Source organism: Chrysemys picta, chromosome 9, assembly GCF_011386835.1.
Source record: "Chrysemys picta bellii isolate R12L10 chromosome 9, ASM1138683v2, whole genome shotgun sequence".
Taxonomy (NCBI): Eukaryota; Metazoa; Chordata; order Testudines; family Emydidae; genus Chrysemys; species Chrysemys picta.
In genome coordinates, this window is record NC_088799.1 from 28,150,308 (window position 1) to 28,167,718 (window position 17,411).

The window sequence follows — 17,411 nt, forward strand, 5'->3', positions numbered from 1 at the left end:
CAAATCTAGGATCTGCTCCTCCTCCCATTTAAATCTGTGGCAGTTTGTCCACTGTGACATGAAACCAAGTATCAGAGGGGTAGCCGTGTTAGTCTGTATCCACAAAAACAACGAGGAGTCCGGTGGCACCTTAAAGACTAACGGATTTATTTGGGCATAAGCTTTCGCGGGTAAAAAAACCCACCTCTTCCATGCATCTGAAGAAGTGGGTTTTTTACCCATGAAAACTTATGCCCAAATAAATCTGTTAGTCTTTAAGATGTCACCAGACTCCTCATTGTTTTTGTGGCATGAAAGAATTGGTCCCAATGTGGTCATATTACACTAGACTGCACTTTATAGGAATTACAATGTCATCAATAAACAAAAAGCCACAAAGATGCCACAGATCCAGACTAACAGAGCTACCTCTCTGATACTTGAGTATCATTGTAGAGCATTGGTAAAATCAAAATCTGATCTATTTTGCTTATATAATTCTTTTCAGATATCCACAATGAAACTATTATAGGATTTTTTACAGTTCCTAGCCCTGTAGTAGATGAGTGATATGTTTAAACAAAAACCTCTCCTACTCATCCCAGGCAGTCTCTCAGACCAGTTGGAAACATTTTCATTTAGAATATTATTTTCTGTTTATTAATATTTCCAATAGTTTAAAATTAGATAAAAGGAACAGGCAGAAAAACGATAAAGAACATTAGGCTGATTGTTTTCCTCCTGCCCTTTTTGGAGGGGACAGTGGATTTAGGGATAAGCAAACATAGGCATGCGCACAGGGTGTGCCGGGTGTGCCCAGGCACACCCTAATGCAGGGGTGGGCAAATGGCTCCCTCTCCCGGCGCGGCAAGCCGCAGGGTCTGCGCTCCCGGGCCGGAGCGCCCGGCCGAGCGCTGCAAGCTGCCGACCCCTCTCCCACCTTCGCCCCTCCCCTGGAGCCATACCGCTGCGTGCGCAGCGCTCCGGGGGCGGGGCTGTGCACTCCCGCAGGGCAGTGTTTAGCTCCACGAGGAGGCTAGGAGCCTCATCTTATGGTAAGGGGTCCAGGGCCAGGGGAGTTGGATAAGGGGTGGGGGCAGTCAGGGGACAGGGAGCAGGGTGGGGTGGTTAGGGGTGGGGGATCTCTGGAGGGGGCAGTCAGGGAGCAGGGGGGGTTGGATGGGGCATGGGAGTCTGTCGGGGCAGGGGGTGGATAGGGGTCAGGGCAGTTAGGGGACAGGGAGCAAGGAGGGTCCTGGAGGGGCAGTTGGGGGAGGGGTCTCTGGAGGGGGGGGTCAGGGGACAAGGAGCTGGGGGGGGTGGATGAGTCGGGTGTTCTGGGGGGGGCTGTCAGGAGGCAGGGGTGTGAAGAGGGGTTGGAGGAGGGGGGGTTGTGTAGGTCGGGAGTTCTGGGGGTCCTGTCAGGGGGCGGGGAGCGGTTGGATAGGCATGGGAGTTCCGGGGGTCTGTTTGGGGGCGGGGGTGTGGATTAGGGTCAGGGTAGTCAGGGGACAGGTAGGGGGTAGGGTCCTAGGGGTGCAGTAAGGGGACAAGTAGCAGAGGGGGTTGGGGATTCTGAAGGGGGAAGTCAGGGGGCGGGAAGTAGGAGGGAGTGGATGGGGGCAGGTCTCCCTGGGTGCACACCCTCATGAAATGGGCTGCCCACGTCTATGAAGCAAACCCTATGCCTTCACCAGATTTGTAAAAACTTGGGGGGGGGGGGGGGAATATCTATGAATGGGTGACTTTTAAACTAAATTTGTAAATATTTTACTCGGTATCCACAGGCCTTTTCCATTTCTAAATTAACTTCTTCCCAAATAAAATCTGCCAGCTGTGGGAATCTTAGTGCACCCACCTACATAGGGCACCCACAAATAAGTATTAGCTGCTTTATTCTCTCGTTTCCCTTTTGAATAATTTACAGTAAATTGGAAGCTAGAGGTGAAGCACAGCTACACATCACCTATAAATATTAACAATGTTTGAAACCAATTCTTTAGCTCTTCACTAGTGAGGGGCAGGGCTCGTACAGCGCTTTGCACGCGTAAAGCACTGTCTGGACTTGATTACACTCATGCTTTGCGGGATCAAACCCTGAATGTGGGAATTAACGAAATTATAAATCAGTAGCAGCACTGAAACAGTTTCCCTAAACTACGGCGGAGATGTTAATCCACGCTCTGGGTGGGCCGCACTGCAGGATAAATCTGACCCACACTCGGGCGTGGAGACCTTCCTGCTCTCGGGGGGGTTGAAATCTGGATGCGGCTCTTAGCTGTGCGGACACAGACCCTTGGTGGGGGGTTGAATTGTCCCCGGCACACGCAGGCCCAGCCCCCGTTCCGTGCAGAAGAGCCGCTCCCCGCCCGGCCTTTCCCCTGCTCCTGGAGCCCCGGAACCCGTGTGCCGGGCTGCGCTCGCCGGCCGGAGCGCGCTGGCGGAGCCACCCTGACGGGAAGCGGGTCAGCTGACCGCGGGGAGGCGCCCGGCCTAGGAGCGGAGCAGGCGAGAGTCCGCGGGGAAGATGCTGCTGGTGCTATCGGAGGAGCACAAGGAGCACCTGGGCTTCCTGACCCAGGTGGACAGCGCAGGTCCGGCTCGCCCTGCCCCGCTCCCCCGCACTGTTCCTCCGCCCTGGCCGGGCTCCTTCGAGCCCACGAGCCCCCAGCACGAGCGCGGCCCCCCTTGGGCAGCGAAGTGGGGTCTGTTGCCCTGATAAACTGAAACAGGGTCCTCTGCCCTGCTCCCAAAGCGCCTGACATCACCCGTCTCTGGAGCCCGCTGTGGTTGAGGGGCCCCTAGGAGCCCAGGGTCTTCTGCAGGGGCCACGCGGCAGCTCTGTTAATGAGGGAGACCTGGCCGAGGTGTGAAATGTGTCCCTGGCATTGCAAAACGCCCCGTCTCCCAAGAGGCCGGAACTGCCCGAGGGTTACCCCAAGCACAGGAGTCACTGGGCAGGTCTGCAGAGCGTTTAATCTCCTTTCATTTCAGTTGTTGGTGAATTTGGCCGTATCGCAGTGGAGTTCTTAAGAAAAGGCACCAACCCGAAAATCTACGAAGGAGCCGCAAGTAAGAGCGAGAGAAGCGGGGCAGAAGGGTAATGCTGCCTGGGACCTTGCTGGACTGAAGGGGAATTGTTAAAACTCAGTTTTTTAAAACACTAATTTAAAAAACCTAGATATTTTAGATTTTATTAATCAAAAACATATGCCCTACTCTAAGGAGTATTTTACCCTGAAAAGGGAGAATTGCCATAGACTCCATGAAGTCCACTAGGGACTTGGCTGTTACTGATAATTTCATATAGAAGGTGCTTAGATACTACAGCGGGTGTGGGCAAATTTTCTGGTCCGAGGGCCACATCTGGGTGAGGAAATTGTATGCAGGGCAATGAATGTAGGGCTGGGGCAGGGGGGTGGGCTGCAGCAGGGGGCTCGGGGAAGGGGGGTGGGGTGCAGCTTGGGGCAGGGGGGTGGGGTGCAGGAGGGGATTCAGGGCAGGGGGTGGGGTGCAGGAGTGTGGGGTGCAGCAGGGGGTTGGGGTGCAGGGTAGGGAAGGGGGTTGGGATTCAGGAGGGGGTGTAGAATGTGGGAGGGGGCTCAGGGCAGGGGGTTGGGGTGAAGGGGTGTGGCAGGGGGCTAGGGGGCTCAGGGCAGGGGGTTGGGGTGCAGCAGGGGGCTTGGGGTAGGGGGGTGGGGTGCAGGAGGGGATTTGGGGCAGGGGGTGGGGTGCAGGAGTGTGGGGTGCAACAGGGGGTTGGGGTGCAGGGTAGGGAAGGGGGTTGGGATTCAGGAGGGGGTGTAGAATGTGGGAGGGGGCTCAGGGCAGGGGGTTGGGGTGAAGGGGTGTGGCAGGGGGCTAGGGGGCTCAGGGCAGGGGGTTGGGGTGCAGCAGGAGGCTTGGGGTAGGGGGGTGGGGTGCAGGAGGGGATTTGGGGCAGGGGGTGGGGTGCAGGAGTGTGGGGTGCAGCAGGGGGTTGGGGTGCAGGGTAGGGAAGGAGGTTGGGATGCAGGAGGGGGTGTGGGAGGGGGCTCAGGGCAGGGGGTTGGGGTGAAGGGGTGTGGCAGGGGGCTAGGGGGCTCAGGGCAGGGGGTTGGGGTGCAGGAGGGGTTCAGGGTGTGGGCTCCAGTGCCACTTACCTTGAGTGGCTCCGGGGTGGAGCAGCGCGCAGCAGGGCTAAGGCAGGCTCCCTGCCTACCCTGGCCCTGCGTCATTCCTGGAAGCGGCCTGTATGTCCGGCAGTGGCTACTGGGGGTGGGGTATGGTGGGGCAGGCGGCACTGCCATGTGTTGCTCTCATGTGTGGGTACCACCCCGAAGCTCCCATTGGCTGCGGTTTCCCATTCCTGGCCAATGGGAGCTGCAGGGGGCGATGCCTGCAGGCGAGAGCAGTGCACAAAGCCCTCTACCTCCCCCCTTCTGCCAGGGGCCGCAGGGACATGGTGCCAGCCGTTTCTGGGAGCAACGCAGGGCCAGGACAGGCAGGGAGCCTGTCTTAGCTCCACTGCGCCATGGGACTGGCAATTCCGTGGGCCGGATTGAAAGCCCTGACGGGCTGGATCCGGCCCACGGGCCATAGTTTGCCCCCTCCCTTGTACTACAGTGTTGAGCAGCAATATAAAATCCAGAAATATATTTGGGACAGATGTAACATCATGATGCCTTAAATGGATGTCATCAACTTGAAATATGCAATTAACAAAATAAATTTCTGGTGCTTCTGAATTTCTCTTCCAATTTTTGTTGTTTTACAGTAACATTTTCCTGGTTTTCAAAAAATATTTTTCTGTCTCCTGTTGCTTTGTGAAAGGCCCATCCAATTATCAGGGTAAAATTGTCTGTTTAGTGGATTATAGCTGGGAGGTGGAGGAATGAAATTAGCTGTACCCTAAGGATTATCAAATGTATAGAGAAAACCAACTGAAAACACTACTTTTCTTTTTTAAATCTTTCATCTATAGCAATCATAAATTATACTTGTAACTGTGGTTTAAATAATTTAGGTGTTTGTGTCCCTTTAATATAATGCCTCCCTTTCCAAAGGGCAAAGTCTGAAAGTTGGCAACACTAGTACCAATCTGGTCACCATTGGTTAGATTTAAAAAGTGATACACAAGTGAGCATTCTACTTTATTAAATCATATCATAAACTCTAAAGGGTTCTTTCAGGCCCCGTTGTGACTTACCATGCAATGTATGCTTAAGTCAGTACTAGTTCTGCTGTGCTTTTTAAAATTATTTTATTTGTTTGTTTATTTATGTATTTAAATGCCATGTGTGTTATAGCCTGAACAGATGCACCTTACCTTGTCTTGAATATCTGTTTTGTTTTCAGGAAAACTTAATGTTAGTAGTGACATTATTCAGCATGGAGTTGAGGGATTAACATATCTTCTCACTGAGGGCTCCAAGCTCATGGTAAGGATAATGTCGCGATAGTATATATCTGGGGGTAAAAGTTTGAGAGAAGTCCTCCAGTTTTTTATTGGAAAACAAAGGCTTCCACAATATGCCTACAATGCTGGAAACACTTAGACAAGGAACCCAAGTCAGGTTTTCAAAATTTGACAACTTCTTGATGATGGGAGAATGAAAGGGTGTGTATAAAGGCAACATCATTTTTACATAGTATCGTAATATTAAGCATCCCAAAGCACTGTATATGTGATTCACTTCACTTTGCCTAGCATGTGCATTTCAGTGGCTCTGGAGTTAAACTTTTTTAACAGCACATAGCAACAATACACAACAATAAAGAACAGAAGGTGAGGAATAATGCTTTAAAAAACAAACAATCCAATTTAAGTGAAGGGAAATCTATTTTTTGAGTTCTGACACTGTTCAAACGCTGTACTGAATACAGACTAGATTAACTCCTCTTATTGGTTGTTCCTTGGAGCTACCCAGGCTACTACTGGTCTGATTGGCCTGATGCTGCTTAGTTTGTGAGATTTTAACTAAATCACCATAAAAGGTAATGTGAATCCAGGCAAATAGGAAAGAAAGAAAGACACCTGGTTAATAAATTGTCTTCCCATTGGGAAGACTGTTCAAGAAGTAAGAGGATACTTGAATATTGCAAATGTATGAAATAAGTGGAGCAGTTGACTAGTAGTCCTGAGTTAATGTCGTTCACTTGTATTCTTCTGGTATTGCTTCCAATTCTTGGAATAGAGTGAAATATCTTCCTTTGGAAAGTAGGGTGACCTGAAAAATGAAATAAATTCTCTTGGTATTTTGATGGGATAGAGCTTGCCATGGAACACTTATAATATGTGAAAGCTGTTGGCAACAGTGCAAAAGAAAGACTCTTCTCTCAAGTACATGACTCCTTCCAGAATAATAGAAACTGAACCAGACCATAAAATAAAACATACATGTAGAAAACCATTGATCTGGGACTGTCAAAGTACAAGGGCCACTCTAGATTAATGTAATGTGAGCTCTGGTGTTGCACCCGGTGCTTACATACATAGATTGAAATTTCTAAAATGCCTGAGTACTTTAAAATTTTAATAATAATGCTACACAGTAGTTTATAAATTTATTTGACATCTAGAAATGTACTAGGATCGGTCAAGGCCCAGTAAGTCATTGTTATAAGCGCCTTCTATTGGTACGTTATTTTGGTTCTTACTACTTTCAAATAGGTGTACCAAAAATGTTAAGCATTTTTTTGCCCTTTTTAATTTATTTGAGTAGTTGCATTTGAATATTATTATTGAAGTTGATGTATGTTGGTAGCAATATCATATCAGCATTTATACATTAGTTAACATGTGAGAGGTTTGATGGGTTCTAGATATGGAATTCCTCTCTTATATTTCTGCATGAAAATGTAACTAGGTAATGTGACTTTAGAAAATGTAATATATAGATTCCGGGGAGCAAGTAACATAATGATAGCAACAACAGTTGTGCAATTCCTGATTACATTCTAAATTGATAATTTCTAGATCTCTGAGATAGACTTCCAAGACTCTGTACTTGTCCTGGGATTCTCAGAGGAATTGAACAAATTATTGCTCCAGCTTTACCTTGACAACAGAAAGGAGATCAGAAGCATTCTTGGTGAACTGGCCCCAAAGCTTCCCAGTTACCACAGCCTTGAATGGAGACTAGATGTGCAGGTAACATACCCTAGTATTAGTAGATAATCTGATTTTCATTTTAGCACATTTTGGCAGAACAGGCTGTTGTGAAAAACATAAGGTTAATTCAATCTTTTTAAAATGCTTGAGGCTGCAGTATCTGCATTTATATAAATATTTGCAGATGTTTATTTACCAGTCTGCATTGGAAGATGGGGGGCTTTAAGATAGATAAAGAATATAGTTAATGTTGCGAAATGATTTCATTGTTTTATGCACTGTTACAATGCGGAGTTCAGTCAGAGATTTATATACTAAATTAAAGGATAACTTTAAAAACAATAAAATAGACTAAATAATAAAGTCTTTGGTGTAATATATAATGAAGCATTGTCAAATGACAGCATTGCAAAAAAATACATTGGTTTAAACCAGAAACTGCAATCATTATCTAATAATGATAAAACTAGATACAGATGGAAAGAGTAAACTATGTCAGTCTATGAATAAAGTTGCAGAAGTGTTGAGTTCCAAATTGACACTTGGGTACCTAGCATATTTCTTTGTTTTAACACGTACTGTTTCTTTTTTTTCCCCTTACTTCCCCATTTCATCTCATTTGAATATCTTCATAAAGCTTGCCAGCAGAAGTCTGAGACAACAGATTAAACCAGCTGTCACTATAAAACTACACCTTGATCAAAATGGAGATCAGACAACCAAAATATTACAAACTGACCCTGCTACTCTGCTCCACCTAATTCAGCAATTGGAACAAGCCTTGGGAGAAATGAAAACAAATCATTGTAGGCGAATAGTCCGCAACATCAAATAACATTAATTTGTGACTTATCTCATTAAGTAATTTGTGAAACAGTAGTAGAAAACAATGTTCACAAATATACATTTTGAGGAAAATAAACATCTGGATCAGATGAAATGCTTTCCTGTGCCAGGATCTTGAGCCAGTGGTTACAGGCCGAACTTCCTTTGTTGCTAACTTTATACAGCTGCCTGATGTGAGTTAGGATAATTGTCTTGTGCTTTAACTCAATATAGAAATTAGTCTGGTCAGCGCTACGTTAGTTATCTCTCCTTGATGAGTGTCCCTAATATTATATAGGGCTGCCTCAATGTAATACAAAATTGTGTATTCATTGCTATATTTGTCAAGCAACATTTTTCTCTTGTGTTCTTTCTTAAAATAAAAAAATACTTACACTGAGAAGGAGTGATATTTTACCAGGATTGGTCTTCCATCTAAATTCTTATGCTTATAGAACCACTGAATTTAACTCTTAAGGTTCCCACTTCTTTTCCCTGTCATAACTTCTGTTAGTAGCTGCTAAGATGCTTTTATGAAGAGGTGGCAACAAATTCTGTAATGCTGCATATATCATCAAAGTCACATTACAGACAAATAGTAGGTTTGTTTTAGATGTTTCCTATGTTTCTGGCTAGACTTGCAAATAAGAGAGTCAGTCCACTTTTAAGTTTAACTTATGTTAGCCAAAGCACTCTACTACTGTTTAACTTTCTGCAAAGATGTGTAATATGGTAGCACTTCCTTGACTATAGCAGGGTGTGATGGGGTGGCTACCTCATGCAGGAGTGGAAGGGGTTAATGGAGGCCAGATGGGCCAATTAACCTAGTAGATTGGAGGCTAAGAAAGCAGCCCTAATTAGAGGAACAGGCTGTGCAGGAACAAATGGGGCCCTTATAAAGCCAGGTAGCTGGCTGCAGATAGGGGTCACTGTTGCTGGGCAAGGCTGCTGCTGGGCAAGGGCAGTCTCTTCCTGCAAAGCGGGAGCAGTGTTTGGAGACTGCAGAGTGCATTGGATGCAGTCATACCCTGGAGAGAGGGAGGAGGGTTTTGGAATTGGTAGACCCAGAGAGAGAAGGGGAACCAATGGTAGGAAGCAGTACAGGGAACGAGGAGTGAGGGTTAGGAAAGGAAAGTCCAGGACTGCTGAGCTGAGGGGCCCTGGACTGGAACTCAGTGTAGAGAGTGGGCCTGGGTTCCCTTCCCAGCCCCTGGGGAGTGGCCAGGGCATTGGAAGTATCAGCTAGACAGCAGGTCTGGAAAGACTGTGAATTCCCTGGAAGGGGAGGACCTTAGTGACCTGGCCAGAGGGCCAAGCCACGAAGAATAGGCTGCATATTCAGGGCTGCAGACTGAGGGCTTGTCTGCACTTACGGGGGGATCCACGAGCAGCGATCAATGCATCGGCGGTCGATTTAGTGGGTCTAGTGAAGACCCGCTAAATTGACTGCAGATCGCTCTCCGGTCTACTCCTGTACTCCACCGGATTGAGAAGAGTAGGGGGAGTCGATGGGAGAGTGTCTCCCATAGACATCGCGTAGTGTGTACCCCACGGTAATTAAATCCAAGCTATGTCGATTTGAGTTACTCTATTCGCGTAACTCAAATTGCGTAGCTTAGATCGAATTTCCCCTGTAGTGTAGACAAGGCCTGAGACAGGATGGGGGGAAGACGCACTGGAAGGAGAGTGCGCTGGCAGAGCTAATTGCCAGAATGGTCAGCGGGAGTCGTTGCAAGTGGTGACTTTGACTAAGGGCTAGTAGTTACTACTGGCACATTCTGGCAACCAGCTAGTAATGGCTAGCTTAGATAATAGTTTGTACATGCAAACCCCAATGGCTCTGCGTAAGTTCATACAGGAGAATCTCAGAGTTATGGACACCAGCGTTATGAACTCCTCAGTCAACCACACACCTCATTTGGAACTGGAAGTATGCAATCAGGCAGCAGCAGAGACCAAAAAAAAAAAAGGCAGTACGGTGTTAAACGTAAACTACTAAAAAAAAGGGAAAGCAGCATTTTTCCTCTGCATAGTAAAGTGTCAAAGCTGTATTAAGTTAATGTTCAGTTGTAAACTTTTGAAAGAACAACCATAATGTTTTGTTCAAAGTTACTAACAAACTCCATTCCTGCTGTGTTCGTAGCTCTGAGGTTCTACTGTAAACACAGGGGATCTGAACAGTAGCAAAAGCAATATTATGGGTTAAGCAATGATAGTGTTTAAGCTTTAAAGAAAGCTATTAGGAAAAAGCAAAAGTGCAACTGCTGCTTCATCCTCTTTTTTTCAGATTTGTTGATTAAAACATTCTATGGCTTGGATTTTTCTCTGACAGGTCAGCTGTAGCAAGTTTTCCAGCCTGTGGAAAGATGGCTTTATAATGGAAACATTGACTTAATTATTGCATGTGAATGTTGTTTTAATTAAGAAATGTAAGTGGCTTTTAGCATCTAACATGGATGACAAAAAAATGGGACTTCTAACATTTCATTCATGCTTTAGTATAACATTTTGTAGCTTCAGTGAATTGGATGTTAGTATCGCTTTGTTGTTACTAGTGGGAGTGCATTATACACCATGGGAACTGTAGTGGAGAGAGACCAGATAGTGAAGGGGAGTTTTGTACGTGTGATTTGGCTTCAATTCGTGCTGTCCCCCCTCCTTCCACGTTGATGTTATAATAATGTTCCTTTGCTGCTGTTCAAGATTTATGGTATAAAATACACTTTTTAATTGTTGTAATTTTCTTAGTGTTTTGGGTTTTTGCTCCTTGTGGAAAGTAGCATTTAAAGCCAAAGACAGCAGACGTGCATTAAACTGTAGCAGTTCTTGCTATTTAAAAAAGGGGCTTAATTTAGAAGTTTCAAGCTTAATTAGTTTAGTTTATTTTATTCTTTGATTTTTGGGGGGGAGGGGAGAACATAGGGGAGAATAGCCAATGTTCATGGTTCCCTCACACAATTGTTCACTCACACAATGATGACTAAATTTCCTCTCCCATCTGCAACGGAAGTTTATATCAGTATTGTTTCCTATTTTAAAAAAATGGCAGACCCTTGGTGTGGAGTCTTGTTATTCGGTTTCATTACTTAAGACCAGCTAGCAGGTTGTAGAAGGGCTACTGTATCTCATCTACGAAGATCAGAAAGGGTTTTGTTAAGCACAGATGTTCCTCTGATAATTATTGACTAAATTTGATCCACTAGCCTTGTCTACTGGGACTCGGCTGCTGTTGCTATCATTTGATGGAGAAAAAGTATTTGATTAGGTGCAGAGGATATATCTTTTGCAGTAGTGGGATGTTCTCTGAATGGATTAAGTTCAGAACACAAAGTCCTGTGCTAAAGTGGAGGTTGATAGAGTTGGTTTTGCATTAGCGAGGGGTGGGCACCACTGCCTACTACACATTCATTTGAAGCACTGCTTGAGAAGATTAGTGAAGGGCTACTGGGTGTTGTGTGGGGAGGAAATAAATGGTGTTTCCCTTTCCTTGGATGCCAGTGTCATATTTGTTATGCATCTGATCCATGAAAAGACTTGTTTACTATAGATTCCTTGGGATGCTTATGAAGCACTATTTGCTAGTTTAGAAAACTGATGTGAAATGAGAGACTATATATAGCTTAGCCTTTGATTGTCAGAAGAGAAAGAATAGTCAAGTTTTTCTTAGTCTGTCATCTGTGTGTCCTGTGTGTGTGTGTGTGTTGCACATCTCACACATGGGGATTGTATCAAGTAGCGAACTACAATCAAGTTGAGTTACTTAGTATCTCCATTGATTGTTTTTTTTCAGTGTCAGTGCTGGTCTTCCATATTTTTAGAGTAAGTGCAAGAATAGCCTGAGTAGCCAATTCATATTTTGCCCCACTGACCTCTCCTCAGTTGGGCCCCATTCTAAAGTCCACTGAAGTGAATGGGAGTCTCTCCATTCACTTCAGTGGGATTTGGGTCAAGTCCAAGAAGGCTCTCGTCATTCACTTCCTAGTCCCAATGAGGGTCTGAGCACACCTATCTTTTCCATCTTAAAGAAAACCTATTTTATTGCAGCTATTCTCAGCTACTGTGGACCAGTTGGTACCATGTGCAACTGTTTGTAATCTCTGTAACCATGTCTGTGGGGCATCATTGTAAGGTATGGGGGTATTTTTGTTGTCCCTCCACCACCATATTCTGAATAGAATGGAGAGTTCCAACTGGACCTTGGGAATATAGAACATTTGGGAATGATAATCAATGCATATCCCACAGGCATTTCTGTATGTCTCGTGCGCTTATGCAGTTTCTCTCAGTGGTGCATAGGCAAATGCTATATTCTGCAATATTCACTTGTTTTCAGCAAAGCTAATCGCTGCACGGCGGGCCTCTGTAAACAATCTCCACCAGTTCAGTGCTGGTGCAGATGGCTAGTGCTGGAGTAATAGTCCCTACAGTGAAAATAGTCCTCCTGACACCATTGCACTGTACAAGTCACCTGTGTGGATGGTCTGTACTCTACTATCCCAGGTTACATTTTCCAGAAACCTTTATACCAAGTGCTGCATACACTGTTCATTTGTATACTATTTTGCCAACCTCAGCTTCTCCAGATATGATATTGTCCTGAGATCCACTTCTTTATCAGGATGTCTAATGTCTTAGAAAAACACTTTCTATGCGTGTTGCCAGCTGGCAAGAGGCGGATGTGCAGGTACTGATGGCAAGGTGATCCAGTTGGAGCTGAACTTTGTGACTGGTTGTCTAAATGTCTTACCAAGCAGAACTTGCTCAGGATAGCACACAGTGCTATGAAAATATTAAAGGGCTGAAGTTGCAATATAACAAGGTCCAAAGTAGCAGCTGGCATGGAGGCAAACCCGCCCAGTCAGATGCACTGAACCAAGTTCTTGCTGCTTGATAGTATGGAGGCACTCTGTATACTATGATGGTGAGGGACCAAGATGTGGAGGAGAAGAAAGAGAACACCGGCTTCATGTCTTCAGCAAGGACCCAGGAGGAGGAGCTGAATTGGGAGATGCCCAAGACTATGCTTGGAACCGAGGCCCAGTTTAGAGAGTCCCAAGCTTTGGAGATGGCAGCTGAGCAGGTTCAAGATGAGAAACTGGGAGACGAAGACCCCTTGCAAAGTACGTTGCTTTTTATAGATTCATAGATTCTAGGACTGGAAGGGACCTCGAGAGGTCATCGAGTCCAGTCCCCTGCCCGCATGGCAGGACCAAATACTGTCTAGACCATCCCTGATAGACATTTATCTAACCTACTCTTAAATATCTCCAGAGATGGAGATTCCACAACCTCCCTAGGCAATTTATTCCAGTGTTTAACCACCCTGACAGTTAGGAACTTTTTCTTAATGTCCAACCTAGACCTCCCTTGCTGCAGTTTAAACCCATTGCTTCTGGTTTTATCCTTAGAGGCTAAGGTGAACAAGTTTTCTCCCTCCTCCTTATGACACCCTTTTAAATACCTGAAAACTGCTATCATGTCCCCTCTCAGTCTTCTCTTTTCCAAACTAAACAAACCCAATTCTTTCAGCCTTCCTTCATAGGTCATGTTCTCAAGACCTTTAATCATTCTTGTTGCTCTTCTCTGGACCCTTTCCAATTTCTCCACTCTTTTTTAAAATGCGGTGCCCAGAACTGGACACAATACTCCAGCTGAGTCCTAACCAGAGCAGAGTAGAGCGGAAGAATGACTTCTCGTGTCTTGCTCACATTATTTGTGCCATTGGGGCGGGTTTTTCAGGCAGACATAGGGGCTGCAGGGACAGTTTGCTGGGTTCTAATTAACGCAATCTGACTCTTAAACAGGGCCGGCTCTAGGCACCAGCCTCCTAAGCATGTGCTTGAGGTGGCATTTTTCAAGGGGCGGCACTCCGGCAAAAAACCTGGAGCCAGCCCTGCTCTTAAATGGGTGGTTTCAGCCTCACATGAGGGTAGAAGTGGCCCCTGTCCCCAATTGTGCAAATTCCTCTCTTTCCTTGCCTCTGTTGTTCAAGGTGGAAGATTCCGCAAGTCAGCAATGGAATCGAATACCCGTGTGGAGGCAGGGTAAAACTGAAACATATTGGCTAGTTTGGATGCACTGCAGCATGGCCACTTACACCAGTATAATTCCATTGATTGAATTACCAGTGGTTCAGTTCTCTAGTGCAGATGTAACCCAACGGCCTGAACTAGCAACCCAGGCCCTGTCTACACTGGCAAGTCTGTGCGCAGTAAAGCAGCTTTGTGTGCTGGAACTCCCGAGGTGTAACACACTACCAAAGCCACTTAGTGCGCAGATGCAGCACTCTTAAAAAACGACCCAACGAGAGACTTAGAGCTTTCTGTGTCAGGGCTACAGCGCTGCGGTGCCAGTGTAGACACCGTGGTGATTACAGTGCTGCGACTGACTTCTGGGAGGTGTCCCACAATGCCTGTTCTCACCTCTCTGGCCATTGGTTTGAACTCTACTGCCCTGCCCTCAGGTGACCAACTGTCAGCCCCACCCCATACATTCCTTTGCAAATTTGAAAGTCCCCTTCCTGTTTGCTCGGTGATGCGTGCAGTGGTATCAGCGCATCTTTCCAGGTGGCCATGCCTGCTCCATGCACCAGGTAATTTCCCCACTTGGAGCAATGCTGAGCTGCTGGACCTCATGGGCTTTTGGGGAGAGGAGGCAGTGCAGTCACAGCTGTGCTCCAGCCGTTGGAATTATGATACCTACGGACAGATTTCTAGATGCATGATAGAAAGGTGCCATGACCGAGACACATTGCAGTGCAGAAGCTGAGGAACACCTACCACAAGGCGCGGGAGGCAAACCACTGCTCCGGGGCTGTGCCCACGAGCTGCCGGTTCTACAAAGAGCTGGACGTGATACTCGATGGCAACCCCACCTCCACTGCGAAGGACCCTGTGGATACTTTGTTGGCTTACGTGCCAGTCGAGAGTGGACCAAGCCAGGAGGAGGCAATCTTGGATGAAGAGGGGGATCGAGAGGCAGAGGATGACTCGGAGGCCAGAGATGCATGCAGTCAGGAGCTCTTTCCTACCCTGGAGGAGCCTAGCCAGTCACAGCAGTTGGATCTTGGCGAAACGCAAACAGGAGAGGAGGCCCTGGTAAGTGGATCTGATTTTGGGAATTGCTGAAGCGAGTTGTTGGGGGCAGGAGGGTTGCAGAAAGCAGGCTTGTCTCCCACCTCATGCCTAGTCTGAGCGGTGGAACAGGCTGTTGACTCCCTCACTTCACAGGAATCTCCCTCAGAGATCTCCAGGAAACTCTCATGGAGATGCTGGGCAATCCGCTCCTGCAGGTTCCTCGGCAGAGCTGCTTTGTTTCTTGCCCCATAAACAGTAACTTTCCTGTGCCACTGTGCCATCACGGGGGGGGGGGGACCATTGCTGCGCATAAGCTAGCCACATAGGCACCACAGCGGAAGCCGCAGGCTTGGAGAAGACCCTCCCTTGATTCCCTGCTCACTCTCAGCAGTGAGATATCTTCCATAATGATCACATCCTGTGGAAAGTGTGGGGACAGGAATGATTATCAGGCCCACCCTACAGTGCTGGCTCTCTCCAAGAGCCACGTCCCCACTGTACAGCAGGGTCCTGGAACAGTGATTTACTCTGCCCCTGTGGCTACTCACCATTGTGGGGGTCTTGTGGCTCATGTGTGCTTGCCTGGGGTCAGCCAGTTAGTGTCAGGTGTGAGAGTACTGGCTGTGTTTTAAAGCACTGAAACAGTGTTGTCTGTGTTGCAAACAATACTGCTTCTGTAAACTGTTGCATTTAAACTTCACAGAGATGACCTTGGGAGCACAGCCTCCCTCTTTGCTATTGGCAACAGAACGGCTGCGCAGAATTAGAAAGCGTCCAAGGAGGACTTTATGCGTGAGGTTATGATGCACTCCGCCGCCGAGAAAAAAGAATTGAAGGAGTGGCAGGATAGCGAGAAGGGGGACCAAAAGGAGAATGTGGCACATCAGAAAGAAGCCACAGAGCGGCTCTTAACAGTTATGGAGTGCCAAGCTGACACGCTCCAGGTGATACTAGCGCTTCAAACTGAGCCGCTCCGTGCCCGCCCTCCCCTGCAGCCGCTGTCGCAAAACTCTTTCCCATGTGCCCCCCAAGACACCACCAACACACTGCTATCAACCTCCTGGCTCCACTCTCTATCCGCAGCATTCCACTCCTCCCTCCTCACAGTCCTGCAGTGTGGACTCCCACTACCCACTGCACTCAACACCCATCCCTCTGCAGTTTGACTGTGCTGAAGTCCAGCACCACTGCATCGTACTCCAAAGGAAAAGGTTGGGTATGATCCTGGACATTCACAAATCTGTAGCTGTCCCAGGACCCCTCTTCCTCTTGATACCGTCTCTTCCCCCATCACCCTCCCTACTGATGTTTTTTTTTCCGTTTGACTCTCTCTCCTTTGGTTGTTGTCTTTCAATAAAATAATTGTTTGTTTGAAAGCAATCTTTATTCTATTAAGTGAAAGCAAAAAGAGCACTGCAAAGCAACATACAATTATGTTAAGGGCCCCCTCTTGCATCATGTGCACCGATCACCTCCCAGCATTACAGGCAGTGCAATCCGGAACATAGCAACAAATATTAGTGACTTTCAGCTTCAAATTGCTGCCTCAAAGCATCCCTGATCCTTACGGCCCCGTGCTGGGCCCCTCTAATAGCCCTGGTCTTTGGCTGTTCAAACTCAGCCTCCAGGTGTTGAGCCTCCGTGGTCCAGCCCTGAGCGAAGCTTTCTCTCTTCCCAAATATTATGGAGCATACAGCGTGCGGCTATAAGCATAGGAATATTGTCCTCGGCCATGTCCAGCTTCCCATACAGGCATTGCCAATGGGCTTTTAAATGGCCAAATGCACACTCCACAGTCATTCTGCACTTGCTCAGCCTGTTGTTGAACCGCTCCTTGCTGCTATCAAGTTGCCCCGTGTATAGCTTCATGAGCCACGGCATTAAGGGATAAGCGGGGTCTCCCAGGATCACAATGGGCATTTCTACTTCTCCTACAGTGATCTTCTGATCAGGGAAGAAAGCCCCTGCTTGCAACTTCTTGAACAGACCAGTGTTCCGAAAGATGCGTGCGTCATTCACCTTTCCGGACCAGCCTGCATTAATATCTGAAACACCCATGATGATCCACGAGTGCCTGGAGAACCATTGAGAAATACCCCTTGCGATTTATGTACTCGGTGGCTAGGTGGTCTGGTGCCAGAATTGGAATGTGTGTGCCATTGATTGCCCTTCCATTTGTGCAAAGCCATCCACAATGTCACATACGTTGCCCAGAGTCATGGTCTTGGAGCAGGATGCAATTAATGGCCCTTGCACACTGCCATCAACACGACTCCAATTGGTTAGTGACCGATTGGTAGCAGTCTGGAGTAGCCGGCTTCCACAATGCAATCGCCACGCACTTCTTCAGTGACAGGGCAGCTCTCATTCTCGTGTCCTTGCGCCGCAGGGCTGGGGTTAGCTCATCACAGTCCCATGAATGTGGCTTTCCTCATGCG

The 17,411-nt window shown here is 47.1% G+C and overlaps 1 protein-coding gene across 1 annotated transcript; it reads left to right on the forward strand.

The window, feature by feature from the left end:
• Nucleotides 1-2,377: 2,377 nt before the first annotated feature.
• COMMD2 (COMM domain containing 2) lies at nt 2,378-8,297 on the forward strand. The gene is made up of 5 exons (XM_005308210.4): nt 2,378-2,573; nt 2,974-3,051; nt 5,317-5,399; nt 6,938-7,111; nt 7,710-8,297. The coding sequence occupies exons 1-5, from the start codon at nt 2,507-2,509 to the stop codon at nt 7,905-7,907; spliced, it is 600 nt and encodes a 199-aa protein (XP_005308267.1). The 5' UTR covers nt 2,378-2,506; the 3' UTR covers nt 7,908-8,297.
• The last annotated feature ends 9,114 nt before the right edge of the window (nt 8,298-17,411 follow it).

What these genes read in the sequence shown, in the direction of transcription:
- COMMD2 (XM_005308210.4), top strand. Translation starts at nt 2,507, where the DNA reads ATGCTGCTGGTGCTATCGGAGGAGCACAAGGAGCACCTGGGCTTCCTG. An exon ending in GACCCAGGTGGACAGCGCAG is followed by an intron (nt 2,574 to 2,973) that starts GTCCGGCTCGCC and finishes CTTTCATTTCAG; the next exon opens with TTGTTGGTGAATTTGGCCGT. An exon ending in AATGGAGACTAGATGTGCAG is followed by an intron (nt 7,112 to 7,709) that starts GTAACATACCCT and finishes ATCTTCATAAAG; the next exon opens with CTTGCCAGCAGAAGTCTGAG.